This window comes from Globicephala melas, chromosome 2 (assembly GCF_963455315.2).
Source record: "Globicephala melas chromosome 2, mGloMel1.2, whole genome shotgun sequence".
NCBI classification, from domain to species: Eukaryota; Metazoa; Chordata; class Mammalia; order Artiodactyla; family Delphinidae; genus Globicephala; species Globicephala melas.
Genome location: NC_083315.2, coordinates 138,306,982 through 138,325,504, shown reverse-complemented (window position 1 = coordinate 138,325,504; position 18,523 = coordinate 138,306,982). Strand labels below are relative to the sequence as shown.

The following is an 18,523-nucleotide window of genomic DNA, read 5'->3' as shown; positions in this document are numbered from 1 at the left end:
AGCGTGTAATGTTCTAGTGTCACCACAGGTTAGGAAGAACTTCAGCAACATAAGAAATGAGCTTGCAATTAGCAAGCTTTCCTTAAATAATCACCACTACCACAACATCTGAGATAATTTTTTTAAAGAGAAGAAAAAAATGCGTGCCAAATTCTGCCTAGAAGATTCTCACTAAACTGATTCATTTTTCCGTATGCACAAATAAACAACAATTCCCAGCCTTCTTAAACGTAAGGGGAACCAAGTGACTAGCTCTGGCCAATGGACACACAGAAGGAGAGGTTGCCACCTCTTAGCCTGGCTCCTTAAAGCGATTCGATTCTCATGCCTTTTCTTCCCCCTCTATTTGTATGACCAACTAAATATTCTTTTAGAGGCCCTAAGGATTCTGAGATGGGCTTCAATTCCTGAGATGCTAAGAAAGCAAGCTGTATGGGGAAGAACATCTTAGTGAAAATAAACCTTTCTCATACTAACTCACTGACATTTAGGCTTGTTATAACACGTAGCATTAATTCCCTCAACTGATACAGTATGCAAAATGGTAAAAATAAATTTTCCCTGAAACATCTATAGTTTTTTTTTTCCATTTTCTTTTTTTTTCGTTTTGGGGATATTAGTTGTGTTTTTACTGCTGTGGAGGTGGCTGTTCATAATAGCTCTGCTCACTCTACTTCTAGCTTGCTGCATCGGAGCCTTGAAAACTTATCAGAACTGTCTATACGTAGAAGGGAGAGACCTCTGGACGAGAGCCTCCTGGATGAGTAATTACCCACACGTTTGTACAGGAACGCCTATATACTGCCTTCTCAGAATGCTCCTCAGATGAAGTTAAGTTATTTCAGGTGATCTTTACATTTATAGAGCTACTTACTTACCCGATATTCTTTTTATTTTTATACAGCATGTTCTTATTAGCGATCCATTTTATACACATCAGTGTATACATGTCAATCCCAATCACCCAATTCATCACACCACCATCCCCCCCCCCCCGCTTTCCCCCCTTGGTGTCCATACGTTTGTTCTCTACATCTGTGTCTCAACTTCTGCCCTGAAAACCGGTTCATCTGTACCATTTTTCTAGGTTCCACATACATGCGTTAATATATGATATTTGTTTTTCTCCTTCTGACTTACTTCACTCTGTATGACAGTCTCTACATCCATCCATGTCTCAACAAATGACTCAATTTTACCCAATATTCTTAATTTAAATTCAACACTTTAAGCTAGCTTTTGAGTTGATATACATTGATTTGTATCTGTGTTCCACATAAAAGCCTACAGCACCCTAAAACCAAAATAAATTATATGGGTCATAAATGTAATACTTATAGTTCTAATATATCTATGTCTGCAGTTGGTATGGTTTGAGAGTTAACGGTTTTTGTATATAATGAAATAAGTAATATCACTCAGGCCCATAAAATTTGCATGTTGATGCTGCAAAACTGTATCTTTTGTGACATACAAAAATTTCACATGTATACGTATAAGCCATCTGCTTAGACTTTATTGATAAAACCAGTAGCAGCAGTTTTACAAAACTGGAATGATTTTCAGTTTTGAACTAATGTGAGTTCAGTTGCAGCAGACATTTTGTACAAACTGGGGCTAATGCTTCTTCTATGTTTCTGTTTTAAACAAAAAGCAATTAGAACTTATCCTCATGCATTTAAATATCTAATACAGAAATAGTTTTTAGGCTGCATAAAATATGCTTCCAACATCATTGTGAGACTGAACAGCTGCTTTAAGGATTATTTGTACAAGAAAAACAGTATAATTCTTCCAATCACAAACTTATTCTTTACCACAGGTAAACAATTTTGTATTTTCTAACGTATTTTCAAAGGGTGTTTCTAACACAAGAGTATTAACATTGAATTGAGTATCGACATTGAATATTTCACTAGCTTGCCCAGTTAAAACACAAGACATAACAGTGCAAGAGTAATACATTAAAACCATTGTTGTTGAAATCTTGAACATTACAAAAATAGAAAGGTATTCTAGTTTTTAAGTTGACCAGTTTAAAAAATTCCAAACTGTTTTCTATACACTATTCACTGATAGAATTTAGTAATTTTAGAAATGGGGTGGGTCATTACATTCTATAGCTGTTTGTTCTGGTAACAGCTAGAGATACATTCATGCTTCTTAAATAGGAGACACCATAAGTCAATAAGTCATACTGTGAGAAACAGGAGGACACCTATTTGGAATGTTCTGAAGATTTTCAGAAGTTTCTAAAAGAGAGTTAAACCCTTTGGAAGAAAAAAGTACTTTTCGTTTTTCTCTTAACCCTCTGGGCCACCCAGAGATTGACTCTCTGCTAGAAAATCTGAGAAAATATGACAGCAGCTGGGTCTGAAAAGGCCCATGAAGCAATGGGAGAGGTTTGGACAGCTCCTACCTTACAACCAGCAAGTCTGGCCCTGCACGATGAATTTGCCCAGGAACGCCTGCTTGTGACAGAAATCTAAAGGAAGACCACCTTTTATATTAAACCATGTCATACTAAACTATCCCCGTAAGTGAAATCCATAAAACTAATGACCAGCCTTCACAATCACCAAAAAGTCAGGGCAGTCTAGTACATATAAATAACTCGTTAAAGTAAACAAGGGAAAGAAAAGGTACAGGTTTACAATATTAATACATCTCCAGCATCCAGCTGTGAATAGAACAGAAATACAAAGCACACTCCCTGCTAAGGACAGTGTGCTCCATGTAGGGGAGCACAGTCTCCCCAAAATAGTTAAATATGTTCAAAATGAATGAATCATTCATATTTATATTTTTTCATGCAAGTTCCTCAAGGACACCCATCAAAAGTTGAGATATAAAGGAAAACCAATAAAATATTTTAAAACAACAGAGTTGCACACAGTATGCATATGGTAAAACATAAATGTGTGAATGTGAACAACTGTTTCAGATGCCATATGAAGACCGAAAAAAAAAAATCAAGAGTCAGATTTATCTTGCATTGTGAATACAAAATATTGCTATGAAATCTTGGATGTACCTTGAAAATATTTCTTTTAATCTTTACTTTTTTCTGGGAGATAATAAATGCTATTTAGGAAGAAAATGATTATGTGGGTGAGGACAGTCACTTGAGAGCAGAGAGGTGGAGGAGACTGATTCTTCAAAAGAAAAATAATAATGTAGATTGAAGGACCTTTTTTTGGTGGGGGAAGCATCTTTCCAAATACTGTATTTAAAATCCCATTTTGTAAAACAAAATGCTATTCAATTTAATACTTTCCTTGTGCTTGAAGTTAAAATGTTCTGAAAAAAAGGTCTGTGTTCAACTCAAAGATTGGCAAGCCTACTGAAAAGATGGATTTGTAATTTGTTCTGTGGTCAGGGTGTCTGAGCAAAAGAATTAGAGGATAATACTTTATTTTTATCTTCTCAGAGGGGGAATGGCTAAAGACCATTCCAACTTTAACTTTTAGTCAAATTACTGACATTCTATGAATATATAGCTCAATGACTGGCAGAGATTTTAAAGTGTCAATTACTAGGATAGAAGTAAGAATTGATTTACCTTAAAATAAAAATAATGAAACATCTCACAGTCTTCAGAAACTCTTAATTCTGCAAAATATTTTTTCATCTGTTACTTAGGCCTATGGCCCTGGTACACAGTGGGGACCCAGAGTGTTTGCTATATTAATGAAGGGATGAATGAAACTTTTTCTTACCACAACCTGGCAAAAATAAGTCAAATGAGTACTACCCTTCCCATGTGACAGATGCAAAAACGAAGGCTTAGAGAACTTGTGATCTGACATTCATTTTAGAGCTCATTAGGGGAAGATTTGGTACCAGAACAGAGGCCTCATTCACCTAATCCAGTATTCCTTCTACAACCACACCTTCATCCCTGCAATAATCAATAATGCCCAGTTCCACAAGTTGCTGCAGCTACAAAGCAAAGGGTAATCAGTACACATATAAATAATGTCAAAATGCTCACCAGATATTGATCATCAGTCAAGCCTCCCCCTTCGCCCAGTGTGATTATCGGTGTTATCACTCCATCACCCACCGCTTGCTCAGTCAGCCTACGCATGATCAGGGCTCATCCTTCCATTCAGAATTCAGAGCTCCTGTATGACCCAGATGCTTACATACCACCTTTAGCTAAGCTGTACAATTGACTATGACAGGGCACAATCACAAAGCTTCCTTTCTCTTGGCAGCAGTGATAAACGTAAAGTCATATAAACTAGTAACAGAGGTGGTTTTCGGTCATGAATCAGTAATAATGTAATTAGTACTTTTTATCAATGCATATTTAAATCACTGCTCAACAACAAAAACGCCACAGAGTATCTAAATTTGGGGATCACGTCCTCAGAGCCTTCGAAACTTTCCCTGCCTAGATTCTAAAGGAAGGGGAAAGGGCTTAGATATGTTAACATAAATGATAAAATTATGTGATTATTTTCATGAATCTTCTCCTCAAATGTAAAATAAGCTCAATATCACATAGGTAAAATTGATTCCAGATTGGAGGTTGCTACATTTTATTTGATGAATCATATGGATTAATCCATCTATTTTTCTTGAGATCAGGCACATTAACAAAATGTAACATAGTAATTAAAACTGCAAATAAAATTAAACAGATAATAAACAAACCAGTACATCCAGACCGGTATATTATTACTCAGAGTTAAAAAGCAATGAGCCATCAAGACTTGAAAAGACATAGAGGAACCTATAATGCATGTTACTAATGAAAGAAGCCAGTCTGAAAAGACCACACACTGTATGATTCCAACCATATGACATTCTGGAAAAGGCAAAACTATGGAGACAGTAAAAAGATCACCAGTTGCCAAGAGTCAGCAGAGAGGGACAAATAAGCAAAACACAAAAGATTTTTAGGGTAGTGAAACACCTAGGAGTGAACCCTAATGTAAACTACGGACTTTGGATGGCAAGAATGTGTCACTGTAGGTTCATCAATAGTACCGAATGTACCTACCCTGGTGCGGGATGTTGATAGTGGGGCGGGATGGGGGCGGGGGGAGGTGTAAGTGTAGGGGAAGGGAGTTACTTGCACTTTCTGCTCAATTCAGCTGTGAACTTAAAATCGCTAAAAAAATTGTTTATAAATTTTTTTAAAAAGGAAATAGATCACAAGGACCATCATGTTTTATTTCCCAAAAATAGAGGTCAAATCTTATTCCAACAGATATTTTTACAGAAATTTCTCAGTCACAGTAAAGTATGCAAATACTAACTTCTTAGTCATAAACTTAAAATAATAGAATCTTCAATACAATTAAATTAAAAATTCTGGGAAAGACTTTGCGTTTCATAACACTAAAGTTTAACTTGTGGCTGCATTAGTATGGTGGCATGATAAAAGACTGCATTATATTTGGGGATAGTTGTAAATTAATAAACATTATCATGGTCCACAAGGAAATGTGGCAAAATTAGTAAGCCTTGCTGAAGGTGCCAACTATAAAGAACTTGACAGACTCTTGAGAGACACACAGCCCTAGAAAGTGAATGTATTATATGGAATAACTTACATGGAAATGTTCTTTTAGTGCACATGTTCTTCACCAATCAGTTTTCATTGGCAGCCTTCTGATATCTTTTCCCAAACACCAAGGCCTTTAGCAAATTAGAGATGGGAACTTTTTGTTATGGATTTTATTACGGACCATCAATTGGGCAACACTAAAAAATTGTCATCAGTAAGAATTTTTAGGCCACCAAACTTTTTTTTTTTTTAACATCTTTATAGGGGTATAATTGCTTTACAATGGTGTGTTAGTTTCTGCTGTATAACAAAGTGAATCAGCTATGCATATACATATACTCTCATATCTCCTCCCTCCCACCCTCCCTATCCCACCGCTCTAGGGGGTCACAAAGCACTGAGCTGATCTCCCTGTGCTATGGGGCTGCTTCCCACTAGCTATCTGTTTTACATTTGGTAGTATGTATAAGTCCATGCCACTCTCTCACTTCGTCCCAGCTTACCCTTCTCCCTCCCCGTGTCCTCAAGTCCATTCTCTACATCTGCGTCTTTATTCCTGTCCTGCCCCTAGGTTCTTCAGAACCATTTTTTGTTTTAGATTCCCTATATATGTGTTAGCATATTTGTTTTTCTCTTTCTGACTTACTTCACTCTGTATGACAGACCCTAGGTCCATCCACCTCACTACAAATAACTCAATTTCTTTTCTTTTTATGGCTGAGTAATACTCCATTGTATATATGTACCACATCTTCTTTATGCATTCATCTGTCGATGGGCATTTAGGTTGCTTCCATGTCCTGGCTATTGTAAATAGTGCTGCAATGAACATTGGGGTGCATGTGTCTTTTTGAATTATGGTTTTCTCTGTGTATATGCCCAGTAGTGGGATTGCTGGGTCATATGGTAATTCTATTTTTAGTTTTTTAAGGAACCTCCATACTGTTCTCCATAGTGGCTGATTCAATTTACATTCCCACCAACAGTGCAAGAGGGTTCCCTTTTCTCCACACCCTCTCCAGCGTTTATTGTTTGTAGATTTTTTGATGATGTAGGCCACCAAACATTCTGACTTAACTTACGTGGATTGCAACATGTTTAGTATATATTTGAGATAAATTTTTATGACGTGAAGAATTACAAGCAATAAACCCACTGCAAAAATTCCTAGTTTTGCCTTCTGTTATAAAATTGAAAGCATTAAGAGTTAGATTCACACTGATTTTAAATTCTTTGAGACTAGAAAATAATTATTGGTCCATCTGCCAAGATAGGGACACCCCCAATGTTGACATTTACCCATTTCATAGGATGCCCCAAATGTGCTTAGTATATAACGTCTAAGACAAATTTTAATCAAAAGAAGCAGAGGAGCAAGCAGGTATCTTTGTTCACAGTGTCACCCCTTTATCTGGCAGCCTCTGTCCAGTTCACTTTTTCAAAAAGTACAAGGTAGCCGTGCCTTTCAACTATTAAATCACTGAGCTCATAAGAACTGTGTCACATTTGTTTGTATAGACCTAGTGTTCCAGGGTCTAACTTACTGCCTTGCAAAGAGCATTCAATATTCAATTCTAAAAATAAATACATTAAATAAATATTTAGAAACAAAAATGATTATTCGGCTCAAGCTGTTTTCCTCACCTGCTATTCTCCAGCCCCTAGCCCAGAGTCTGGGATATAATGTACTTAATATCTTTTGAATGAATAAATTTTATATAAACTAAAACAACAGAGCAAGTAGATAGTTTAAGGGGAAAATGAAGTAAACAAAAATACTGCGTAAGTATGGTGATACCAATGGGAAGACAGCCTTCTCACCGTCTTTGAAGTGCAATTGATAACACCGTCATTTGAAGGCATAGAACCCCCATGGAGACACCCGAAGGCAGCCTTAGTGAGTTATGGAGAGCAGGTAGCATTGTTTTGTTCTATGAGTGTCCCTAGGCCTCCATGCCTGCCTCTGAATTTGTTCTGTTAAGGCTCAAGCTGTTTTACAGGTCTCACAGTGGCTATAAATATAGCTGATTATTGTCTGTGTGTCTAGGATACTGCTTTGTGACCTGAGGGAAACAAAAACAAAGTATCTAGGAAAGAAAACTCACCTGGAGCCTGCAGGCATCCCCAAAGTCACCTAAACAAAGCCTGAGCAGGCACTCCCTGGCAAAAGCCTTCTATGATGCAGAGAAAAATCAGTGTGGAAAAATGTCCAAAGGGGAAGACGGCAGGCCTGGAGTACTGTTATTGTTGATCCTGTTTGGAGGTTACATATAAAATATTAGGCTCAGAAGGAACTTTATAAAGGCTGTCTTCCTGGGTGCCCTGCTGTTCCCCTTTAGTCGGAACCCACAGCTCATGCAGATGTTTCTTTTCTTTTTCTTTTTTTTGATGTTTCTATTTTAAAAGACTTCCAAAGGTGATGATTCTGTGATCTCCCTTGGTGATCCCCCTGCAATGTGACCAAGGCCTACTCCAAGTCCTGGGTTTCCTAGAGGATTTTTCCAATACATGGAATTGACACATTTCACCTGTTTCCAATAACTCAAAACAAGAAACTTGACTTTTCATGGTACATGATTAGACTAATTGAACAATTGTAGGTTGGTAAGCATTGCTGTTTTTATTGTGACATTGCTTCAAAGTGTAGTCACCGCACTCCAAAAAGATTTTTAAGTCCCGTGCTATCTCAAAGAGACAAGGAAATCCGAAGAATACATTGTGAATTAGCGCAAAACCCTCTTCATATCATTCTCCTTATATCTCAGTTAAACTCTCTTGACTTGCTTTAGGTGGAAGCTCTGACTCTGTCCACATGTTAAGAAGACAGGGGGTGAGTCATCCTCTTGGTAAGAGCTCTTTACATTCTAGATAACTGTTCCTAGAAATCACTCCTCAGCTTTCTCAATACCTATCCAACCCCTTTAACTTCCCTACGTGCTAAATTATTCCCAACTAAAACCCCTAAGCGATCCTTCTCCAATTTCTTCATGTTTCTCCTTAACTGAGAATCGTAGGACTTGAGTTAACACTTTGGCAATTTGGCAACTTTGGGAATGTGGCCTCACACTTCCCCATCCCAGAACCCTGCTCAGTTTAAAACCACCGTATGCGTGACTGGTTCATGGCACCTGGTTATGCCCAACATGAGGAGGTTTGCTGCTGACCACTTCTTCAGATCAAATGTCCACAAAGGCTCTTCTAAGTTCTCAGGAAACTCTCCTCTTTACTTAAGGTTTGAACACCAGAGGACAACTGAACACATTCTCTATTACATCAACAAGTCACTCTTAAAAACCATTCTAAAAAAGAGTATCAACCCTGATAGAATTCCTTTGAATTATGACTTCTGAAGGGAAACAGATAAATAATTGGTCCTATTACTTCCCAGTTGAACAGTTAGGTAAGTTTGAATAGCTGCATTATTAGATCTTTAAAATTTTTTACCTATACGTATGTAATATGGATATGTAACATAAGCCCAAAAAAAGAATGTTGCCCATTTTGAAAAGAGTGTCAGTATAGTGCCACATTATTTATTTTACTTTTCAGATCGAAGTTGAAATAGGTACTCAAGTTGCCATCTTTACCAGCTCTTTTGATGGGAACAAGGTGCTCTGTCCACATATGAACAGTAGAGAAGAGCTGGGTGTGAGGAGACGCCATGAGTGTGATTTACCAAGATGTGCACAAAAGCACCAGGGTGGATAAAAGATTTGGTCATTATACCTCACTGGGGGTTTATTAAGACTCAGTTTCCTCCATACACCAGGCTTATCCCAGTTGAGCCTGCCCCAAATTCAGACTAGCTTCATGTAGTGTCAGTGGTATAGTTGGTGAGCAGAGCTACCTTCCAGACTAGCTTCATGTGCCTACCCTTTTTAAAGTATCTGAAAATTGTTATTAGTTTTTCTCTAGCATTACTATTACTTTCACTAGAAAGAGAAACAAATCTTAAATGCATTTTTTTAAAGCATGATTGTGAGAGGGCAACACTGAATGGTTACCATATGCCCATCTCTATGCTGTTATTTCATTATTGGAAAAAAAAACCAACAAGACCTTATGAGGTAGGAATTATTTCCATTTTCCAGTTGAATAAACAGGGTCACAGGCTGGCTAAGTTAATTTTCTTAAGGCCACACAGTAGGCAAAGTTCATCCAAACCCAGGCTAAGACCACAGCCTGTGCCGACTTCTCTGAGTTGCGTTAGACCAATTTCATTCTCCCCAACTTAAAGTATTTTCCAGAATTCCACAAGTTGTGAAAAATGATACTTAATCTAAAATGGCTGTTGGTTTACATTTGTTTACTCTTCTTGCATATATGTAATAGACACTGGCAGTATCTAGCATATTTATTTATTCTTTAATTCTTCCATACTCATGCTATATAATTTGTTTTATAGTTTTGCCTAACTTTTCTCTTTGGAACACACAAATTATTTTTAATACAGTAAAAAATACTTCTGCCATTTCAGGATTATCTATCATTTGCTTTCATCGTGGATCAAACAGAATGGAATGCTCTTTAGTCACAGTTTACTCAAAGGTAAGAGGAGGGACCACATGTAATTTCTAGCCCTGTTTCTTCACCATTAAAGGATATGCCTGCATTTGGTTTTAAGTCGTCTACGAATAATCTTTTCCTACTCACTTTTTTGATCTTCATGTACTAAGCCCTCTGCTGCAAAAGGAGAGCCAGGCTTTTCAGAAACCCCCAGTTCTATGGTCCACACTGAACCATGAATTTAATCAATTCAATGGCTATCAGAGAAGGATTTTCACTTAACCTGATGGGAGTTTCAACTTAAACAATGCATTACTTGAAAAGAAAAGAGTTTTGGTTGTCAGCTAAGACCATGTGGTACAGCCAGGATGTAAAACACAGTGACTGACCAAGACTTGTTAACAATTTATAAAATATTGTGGGTGCTACATGTTGCAAAGGCAGAGGCTGTGTTTCAGGCTCGCTGTAGCACCTAGCACTATGGAGAATACCAACATTTGAGGTCAATACGTCACTGTCATGGAAGGAGTTGCAGAGTGAACAGTGCCTAAAGTGAGCGACAATGCAGTACTATGCTCTCTTTTTCTCTTCCCATCATGGCGGGGATTCTGTCTCAAACTTTGCACAGGTGGAATGCCAGGTCTATTACTTCCGCAGACATTACAAGCTCTTTTTCTGTTAAGAAAGGCAAGACCTCCCCCCTCATAGTTATGCAACAGGAGCAAAAAGAGGTTCCAAAACAACTGCACATCACACTGGGAGCCAGTGAAGGAGAGAAGTGAGAGCAGGTGCTCGGCTGCCTGGTGAATGGCCCATTTAAAAATTCAACAATAGTCAGAGGGGCGCAGAGAACACAAGAGTCACCACCGTGTTTGGGGAAACGGGCACTTCTCGATTCAGTGTAAACTCATTCCCTGAAAGAAGGCACGCTGGAAACCAGCTTTCCATAAACCTAGTGCATCCTTTACCCTCCACAATAGTATTTTAAAAGCATTCTCTTCGGGAAAAACTCGTGGAAAGAACTACTCAAGCAACAAATATTAGTGCTTCTTCAATTTCGTATGTCCCTATGAGATATTAATTATTAGCTAGATGAAATAGGCAAAAGCAGCTTTAACACGGCAGAAGCAACTAATTATCTTTCGTAACTCCTTTGAAAAGCAAATGCAGATATAAAAGCTCAAGTGAAAAACATGTTAAGTGCATTGTGTCTAGACTCCGCCAAGAAAATAAGGAAATTTAAGTGCACGAAAAGAAAAGATTTTACTAAACCAGAATTTCAAGTCTATGTAAAAAAATTCACCTCATATTTTGATGTATCTTGTCATTAGCATTTTATATTTATACAATCAGTTTTAGGGTGAACGTTGCTAGATATTCAAGATGTACATGCATCCTACATGGTAAATAGCACCAACATAGTAAAATTATACAAATGAAAAATGCTTTTCAGGCATTCTTCCCTTAAAATTTCTGTAAACTGTATCACAAGCAGACTATTAGAAAGCAGATCAAACACACACGGATATTTTCACTACCCCGGCAGAAAACCTTAGAAAGGGTGAGGCAAGGCAGCAGTAAATGAAGTATAGGTGACTATTGGGCTCTGTGAGACAAGGGATGCGGCAAAACATTGAGCAGGAAAATATGAGGAGAAAACATCCAGGCCTGTCTGTACAATAGATGCAGATTTTTTCAAATGTAAATTTTAAAGTGAATGCTGCTTTTATGTCACTGCAGAAAGGAAAGCATAACAAGGCTGCTCTGCTTCCCTTTAAGCACAGGCGCATAAAGAGAGTAAGGGATGTGAAAAGCCAATTCTTTGTGCTGCTACTTAATCAATTGCACTCAGTTCTACTCCATGACACAGCCGCACTGCACAGACCACTCAGCAGTTAATGGATATGATGTTGGAAAAGCACTCTGAGGTCTTCCAAAGCAAGGGAGGGGAAAACCCCAAAGGAGCATGGTTTTACTACTTGTTCCCAATAACTGAGCAGCATGATATCCGAAACTCCCATGCCCTGAAAAGAAATTAAGATATTCCTTTATTTTTCTAATTCTGATTCTTCCATATGAAATCACTTCTTTCAAAAGCTTCAAATCAGAGTCGAGTTATCCTGTGTCTTAGTCTGGGCTTGTCAGGATAACCGTTACATGCTGTAAGGAATGAATATGTGCTTCAAGTGTTACAGCCTACGTTTACAATCTGTCAAAATGTAGAGCTGAGGAGGAGTTATGTGTTTTTAACTGTATACATCCATCACTAGCTATCACTCTTCCCACAGACAGCAAAAAGTCAACAATGAAACATAAAAGCTAAAAATAAGTGACAGCAATTGCTCAGAAGAGCTGCACACGGGGCTCAGTGTTACATGTACACACATTCCTTCCCTTTTCTTATTACTGCCAATTTAAAGTAATTGAAATTAAGGGCTCAGATCTAAGAAAATAAACATGCACTGCACAAAAATGTAAAAGTCAGTTAGAAGTAAAATTTCATGCTCATAACCATACATGATCAGTGCTCTAAATGGCACGTGCCCAAAATGCAAGTAGTGACTAATATATGTTGCTGCAAATACCACGAAAAAAATGACAATTATAGGCACTTCAAATGCTCAAAGAAGAATTAGGGTCGTTGCTTACAAACTGAAAATATTCTTCATTCACAGGTGTTATAGCATGTTCATTTCTAAGAGTCAATCAAATCAACATCTATTAAAGTCCATTGTATACAATTTACTATGCTCTGATGATGGAAAATATGGCATTAAAAAAGTATGGCTTACATGCAAACACAGAATCAAAATATATGTATGAGTGAGTATACTGTATTGAATATAGAAAAAGCATAATCTAGAAGGAGAACACTAGATTCAGAAAAATCAATACCTCCATGACTTAATAGGTTTTTCGGTTTTCTTCTCATTCTGTAAGAATTTATTAGGTGAGAAAAACAGCATAAAAACCTAGAAAGTTTTCATTTTGAAATCTTACATACTCAAAAGGAGACAAGTTGTCTTACAACAGTAGTTTTCGAATTCTTTTTTAGTTTCAAAATGGGTCACCTAACCAAATCTCATAGGAAACCACAATATGTAAGTGAGATAAACAAAGAGGTATTTAATTCAAATTTGCTTTATAAGTGTAAGTTTTTAAAACTTATTTGTTAGGCAAATAAATGAAGGGTTTTTTTATAAAGAGAAAAACATGAAATAGGGGATTATGGATGACAGTTACATTCGTCTATGAACCTCGGCAACAGGTTCATTTCTGTATTTTGGAGTATTTTGCCCCATACTAAGAAAATTCTGATTCCTACACACAAGTGGTTACAAACAGTAACTTTTAACATCTCCCTTGCAATCGAAGGGAGCAGAGACAGCCAGAGAAGCTTCCTTCTATAGCCTGAACCAAAATTTAATAACCTATTAACAGAAATTAACTCAACATCATTCATCTCAACTACAATAACATTTCCAATAAAGTATACTCGACAGTGCATATGGGCTTTTAAAAAAAATTACAGTATTTAAATCCAAATCAAACCTTTGAGAAACCCAAAGATCCCTCCACCCCCAGAATGTCCTAGGGTCTAATAGAATCCAATCCCTACTTAAAGCCTGTCTTTAAAAAAAGCCTGCCAGCAAGCACTGAGTTGGTATCAGTACTCAAAACACGGGTCACCAGGGTAGGTATAGCCCACAAACACCTCTTGGCAAACCTAGGATTCGAGTAAAGTGTGCCACCTGCAGACCTGCTGCCCTTTGGTCTCCTTCATTTCCTCCCAATGGTCTTGCTCCTCCCCTCCACTACTGTTTTGACCCAGAGCAATCCAACCAATCATCTCTTTACGCTTCATGGTACGCCTGTTATACACAGAAATCACCAACGTAACGTCAGAGAGCTGAAAGAGGGCCACCTGGAAAACAAAGGTCTCCTTATAGACAGGATTGGGCTGACCACGTCGGATGGAGGTCTTGCAGCGGGACATCTCTTGACCCACAGAACTGAGAAGAAAGAGCTTTCCATATGTATCTGAGGAAACAATGGAAATGAGAAAACATCAGTGCCTTCCGTTTTGCTAGGTTAATTGCAATATCTACACATACTGACATACTGAGCAGCATCTTTAGGCCCGGAATTTGCTGTAGGACTAACACATCTTACATGAGCTCTTCAGGAAAGGGATTATTACCTTTATGCTTAATGTTTCATGCAGCCCACCATGGGGCACCTTGCTGATGTTCATTAGAAGCTCTGTATGTGCAAGGGTATGTACATGCACAGGCATGTGTGCAATGGTATTTGTAGACATGCACAGTTCTTCATCCACATTTTATTTATGTAACTATAAATACACATTTTGCTCTATGTGTCTTTCTTTTCATTTTCAAAGGGCTGTTTATGCCTAAAGAGTCTCTTCTCTTCTCATTCTCTACATATTCTTTGGACCATATTATCCACTCAGTGACAACTACCAGATCTGTATCTCTGGCCTAGACTTCCCTCCCAAGCTCAAGATCTAACTGAATATCATACTTCTTCTTGTGGAAATCCCATTTCACACTCATCATGTCTCCAACTCTTAAAAACTTGCTGTTTTAGTCTTCTCCAGCCCTGTGAATGGTAGCATCATCTGCTCAAGTACCCAAGTCAGAACTCGGGACAGCATTTTTGACTAGACTGGCTTCCTTACCCCTAGTCCAGTCAATCAACCACCAAGTTCTGTTGATTCTACCTCCTCAATAGCTCCCCAATCCACCCACTTCCTTGCATCCCAATGCCACTGAACTCTCAGTGTACACCATCAGCTCAGGTCACCAGCATTTCCCACTCGCATCACTGCATGTTTCTTCACTGATCTCCACTCACTGGATTGTCAGAGGGGTCTTTGTAAAATGCAGATCTGGTTGTGTCACTCTCCCTAATAAACAAAGACTAAACCTTCAACACATCCCACTAGTCTCAGGATAAAAGCTAAATTTCTCGGTATAGACCACATACCCTGGCACTTTTCTCTTCCAGTTTCATTATGCACCACCATTACCTTTATACACTGCATCCCCACTACACTGAATACCTTATCCTTCCAACCCACTCTGCTGTCTTTCCCTTTCACTTCTGCATAAGCTACACATGCCCTGATATCCCGAATGATATCTACCTTCACATGACTTCTATTCATTAGTTTAGTTTGGATGTCATCTTATCCTGGAATCTTTGCTGACCACTTGCCCCCATGCTGACCATCTGTGGGCTCCATCAAAATCTACTTTTAGCCTCTCTCAGCACTTATTACCCAGTATTTCCATTGCCTGCTTACTTGTCTGCAAAACTGTCAGTTCCCAGATGGGAGAAAGAGAGACTGCCCTGTTTACCACTGTACCCCCGTGCCTGGGGTAATGCCTAACATGTGGTAGACACTCAGTAAATATTAAATATTTTGTAATGAATGTCTATGACCAGCCAGGAGGCTCAACTTTCTTTTTTCTTTTGGACTTAAGTTTTCAAACTTGCAAAATGGAGCTAAACCCCTCATTTTATAACCCCTGCACTAGAATGCCATGAGATGGTGACTAGCATCATAGGTTTAGTCATTTATAGAAAGTAAGTACTAACATAGTCTATTACTTTTACTAAAATTCCTGAATGGATAATTACAAAGAAAATTATATCCTAAGAAAATTCTATTTTTATTAAAATCATTTATCAATTTCTTGACTTACTCTTAACTACAGATTTTACCACTAATTTATGTGTCCTATCCTTTAAAAAAAATCTACAAGTTCCGGTGTTTCCCGAATTTTATAATTCTGTACATTCTGTTCAATGCAGGCTAAATGCTGATTAGTGTTTACTGCTCACTTTCCCACCTAACAACCAGTCAAACTTTTTAAAGTGTAAACCCAGAGCTCTGTAATTTACTGTTCTCCACAAGAGCATTGTAAGATAGGAAACAAATTACAACCTGCAGTTTTCTTTCTTTGTTGATCTTTTTCTATTCTGGTTTGATATGTTATTTTATGCAGTTATCTGCTGAGAAACACAAGGTGTGAAATTACACTTCAGGTGTGAAGAACACTCCTCTGTCTCAAAAACAGGGCTCTCCAATCTTCAAACTACTCTATGGAAAAAGCTGTCAGAAAACCAACAATGGGGGAGTGAACTTGTGTTTCTGCAGCTGGACAGCTACACAATTCCTGTAGGAAAAGTTCAATCCAGTCACCAAACTGGTCTGGCAATTCTGCTACCAGTTATGGCAGTGAAAATTGAATCAATCTTTCAGACAAAGAACTGCTCATTTCACAAAGAGAGCAATTTCCAGCTTTATCCTGTCAGAAGATCATTTTCTAATTATGAGAAAGGCTACTTACTCCCAAACCACCATCAATGAAGCTGAATTGTACCTGTATGACAAAAGGGGGAAATAATAATTTTATAAACAATCCAGTCTGAGGACACCTGACTAGAAGAAGAGAAATGTTGCTGATCATTCCAGCTCAAAAGAGAACCTTTTATTGGCTGTAATAATGTGCTTAATTCTTAGTGACCCAGGGCTGTGCCCAGAAAATTCTACTTGTGAGGAATAGTGGGGAGTAAGGCTGGGGTCTTTGGGGGTTCAATGACTTAATCTGATGAGCACCAGTCGGAATGGAAGAGAAAGAATCAAGTAAATATGCAACTTAAGTGAGCTCTGTTTTAATTCTTTGGAATTGATAATACTTGCTGCAGAGCACCACCGAGTAGCATTTTTTTTTATTAAAACAGAAAGTCATAAAAATTATAATCATCCTCATCAGTTCACTCAGTCCCATGTAATTTATTTTTCATCTTGATCTTTTGTTAGCACTTTTATGAATTCATCAGTTTTCCATTAGAGTTCTGAAAATGCTTATTGATTCAGTTCACCAGTATAGTCAGTTACCAGAAACCTGTACTTGTCAGAGTTTTTTCCATGAATTCCTTGAAGATGAAACCCTTTTATAGGAACATTTTTGCAAAAGCATCACAGTACACCCAGAACTGTCTGTAAATGACAAAAGACTTAAAAACGACCATGGTTAAAGATTTGATGAAAGTTCATAATAATGCAATTGACAAGGAAATATAGTTATTTCTGAGATATACATTTTAAAGTATTAACTAGAATTATGACTTATAACATTATACCAGAACATATAAGATTTTCAGAAATTTCATGTAATATCTGAAACATTTATATTAACATATTTCAACAAATATCTCAAAGAAAGTTTAGTATTGGTTGTTTTTTGTTTGTTTTTTTATACTGCAGGTTCTTATTAGTCATCAATTTTATACACATCAGTGTATACATGTCAATCCCAATCACCCAATTCAGCACACCACCATCCCCACCCCACCATGGTTTTCCCCCCTTGGTGTCCATACGTTTGTTTTCTACATCTGTGTCTCAACTTCTGCCCTGCAAACCAGTTCATCTGTACCATTTTTCTAGGTTCCACATATATGCGTTAATATACGATATTTGTTTTTCTCTTTCTGACTTACTTCACTCTGTATGACAGTCTCTACATCCATCCATGTCTCAACAAATGACTCAATTTCGTTCCTTTTTATGGTTAATATTTCATTGTATATATGTACCACAACTTCTTTATCCATTCATCTGTCGACGGGCATTTAGGTTGCTTCCATGACCTGGCTATTGTAAATAGTGCTGCAATGAACATTGGGGAGCATGTGTCTTTTTGAACTACGGTTTTCTCCGGGTATATGCCCGGTAGTGGGATTGCTGGATCGTATGGTAATTCTATTTTTAGTTTTTTAAGGAACCTCCATACTGTTCTCCATAGTGGCTGATTCAATTTACATTCCCACCAGCAGTGCAAGAGGGTTCCCTTTTCTCCACACCCTCTCCAGCATTTGTTGTTTATAGATTTTCTGATGAAGCCCATTCTAACTGGTGTGAGGTGATACCTCATTGTAGTTTTGATTTGCATTTCTCTAGTAATTAGTGATGTTGAGCAGCTTCTCATGTGCTTCACGGCTATCTGTATGTCTTCTTTGGAGAAATGTCTATTTGGGTCTTCGGCCAGTCTTCAGATTGGGTTGTTTGTTTTTTTAATATTGAGCTGCATGAGCTATTTATATATTTTGGAGATTAATCCTTTGTCCACTGATTCGTTTGCAAATATTTTCTCCCATTCTGAGGGTTGTCTTTTCATCTTGTTTATGGTTTCCTTTGCTGTGCAAAAGCTTTGAATTTTCATTAGGTCCCATTTATTTATTTTTATTTCCATTACTCTAGGAGGTGGGTCATAAAAGATCTTCCTGTGATTATGTCAAACAGTGTTCTTCCTATGCTTTCCTCTAAGAGTTTTATAGTGTCCAGTCTTACATTTAGGTCTCTAATCCAGTTTGAGTTTAGTTTTGTGTATGGTGTTAGAGAGTGGTCTAATTTCATTCTTTTACATGTAGCTGCCCAGTTTTCCCAGCACCACTTATTGA

At 37.7% G+C, this 18,523-nt stretch overlaps 1 protein-coding gene across 6 annotated transcripts in view; it reads right to left on the bottom strand.

Moving 5' to 3' along the window:
* Positions 1 to 18,523, bottom strand: part of SYT16 (synaptotagmin 16) — a 274,427-nt gene that overhangs the window by 14,218 nt on the left and 241,686 nt on the right. For 3 of the 6 annotated variants that reach the window (XM_060294878.1, XM_060294877.1, XM_030854460.2), the window contains exon 7: positions 5,895 to 14,068. The exons of 1 other annotated variant lie outside the window; for it this stretch is intronic. In XM_060294878.1, coding sequence (XP_060150861.1) covers positions 13,755 to 14,068 — 314 coding nt within the window. In that variant the 3' untranslated portion in view covers positions 5,895 to 13,754. Of the gene's footprint in view, positions 1 to 5,894; positions 14,069 to 18,523 lie in introns of those variants that run through there. 2 more of the 6 variants (XR_009563141.1, XR_009563140.1) reach the window with 1 other exon arrangement.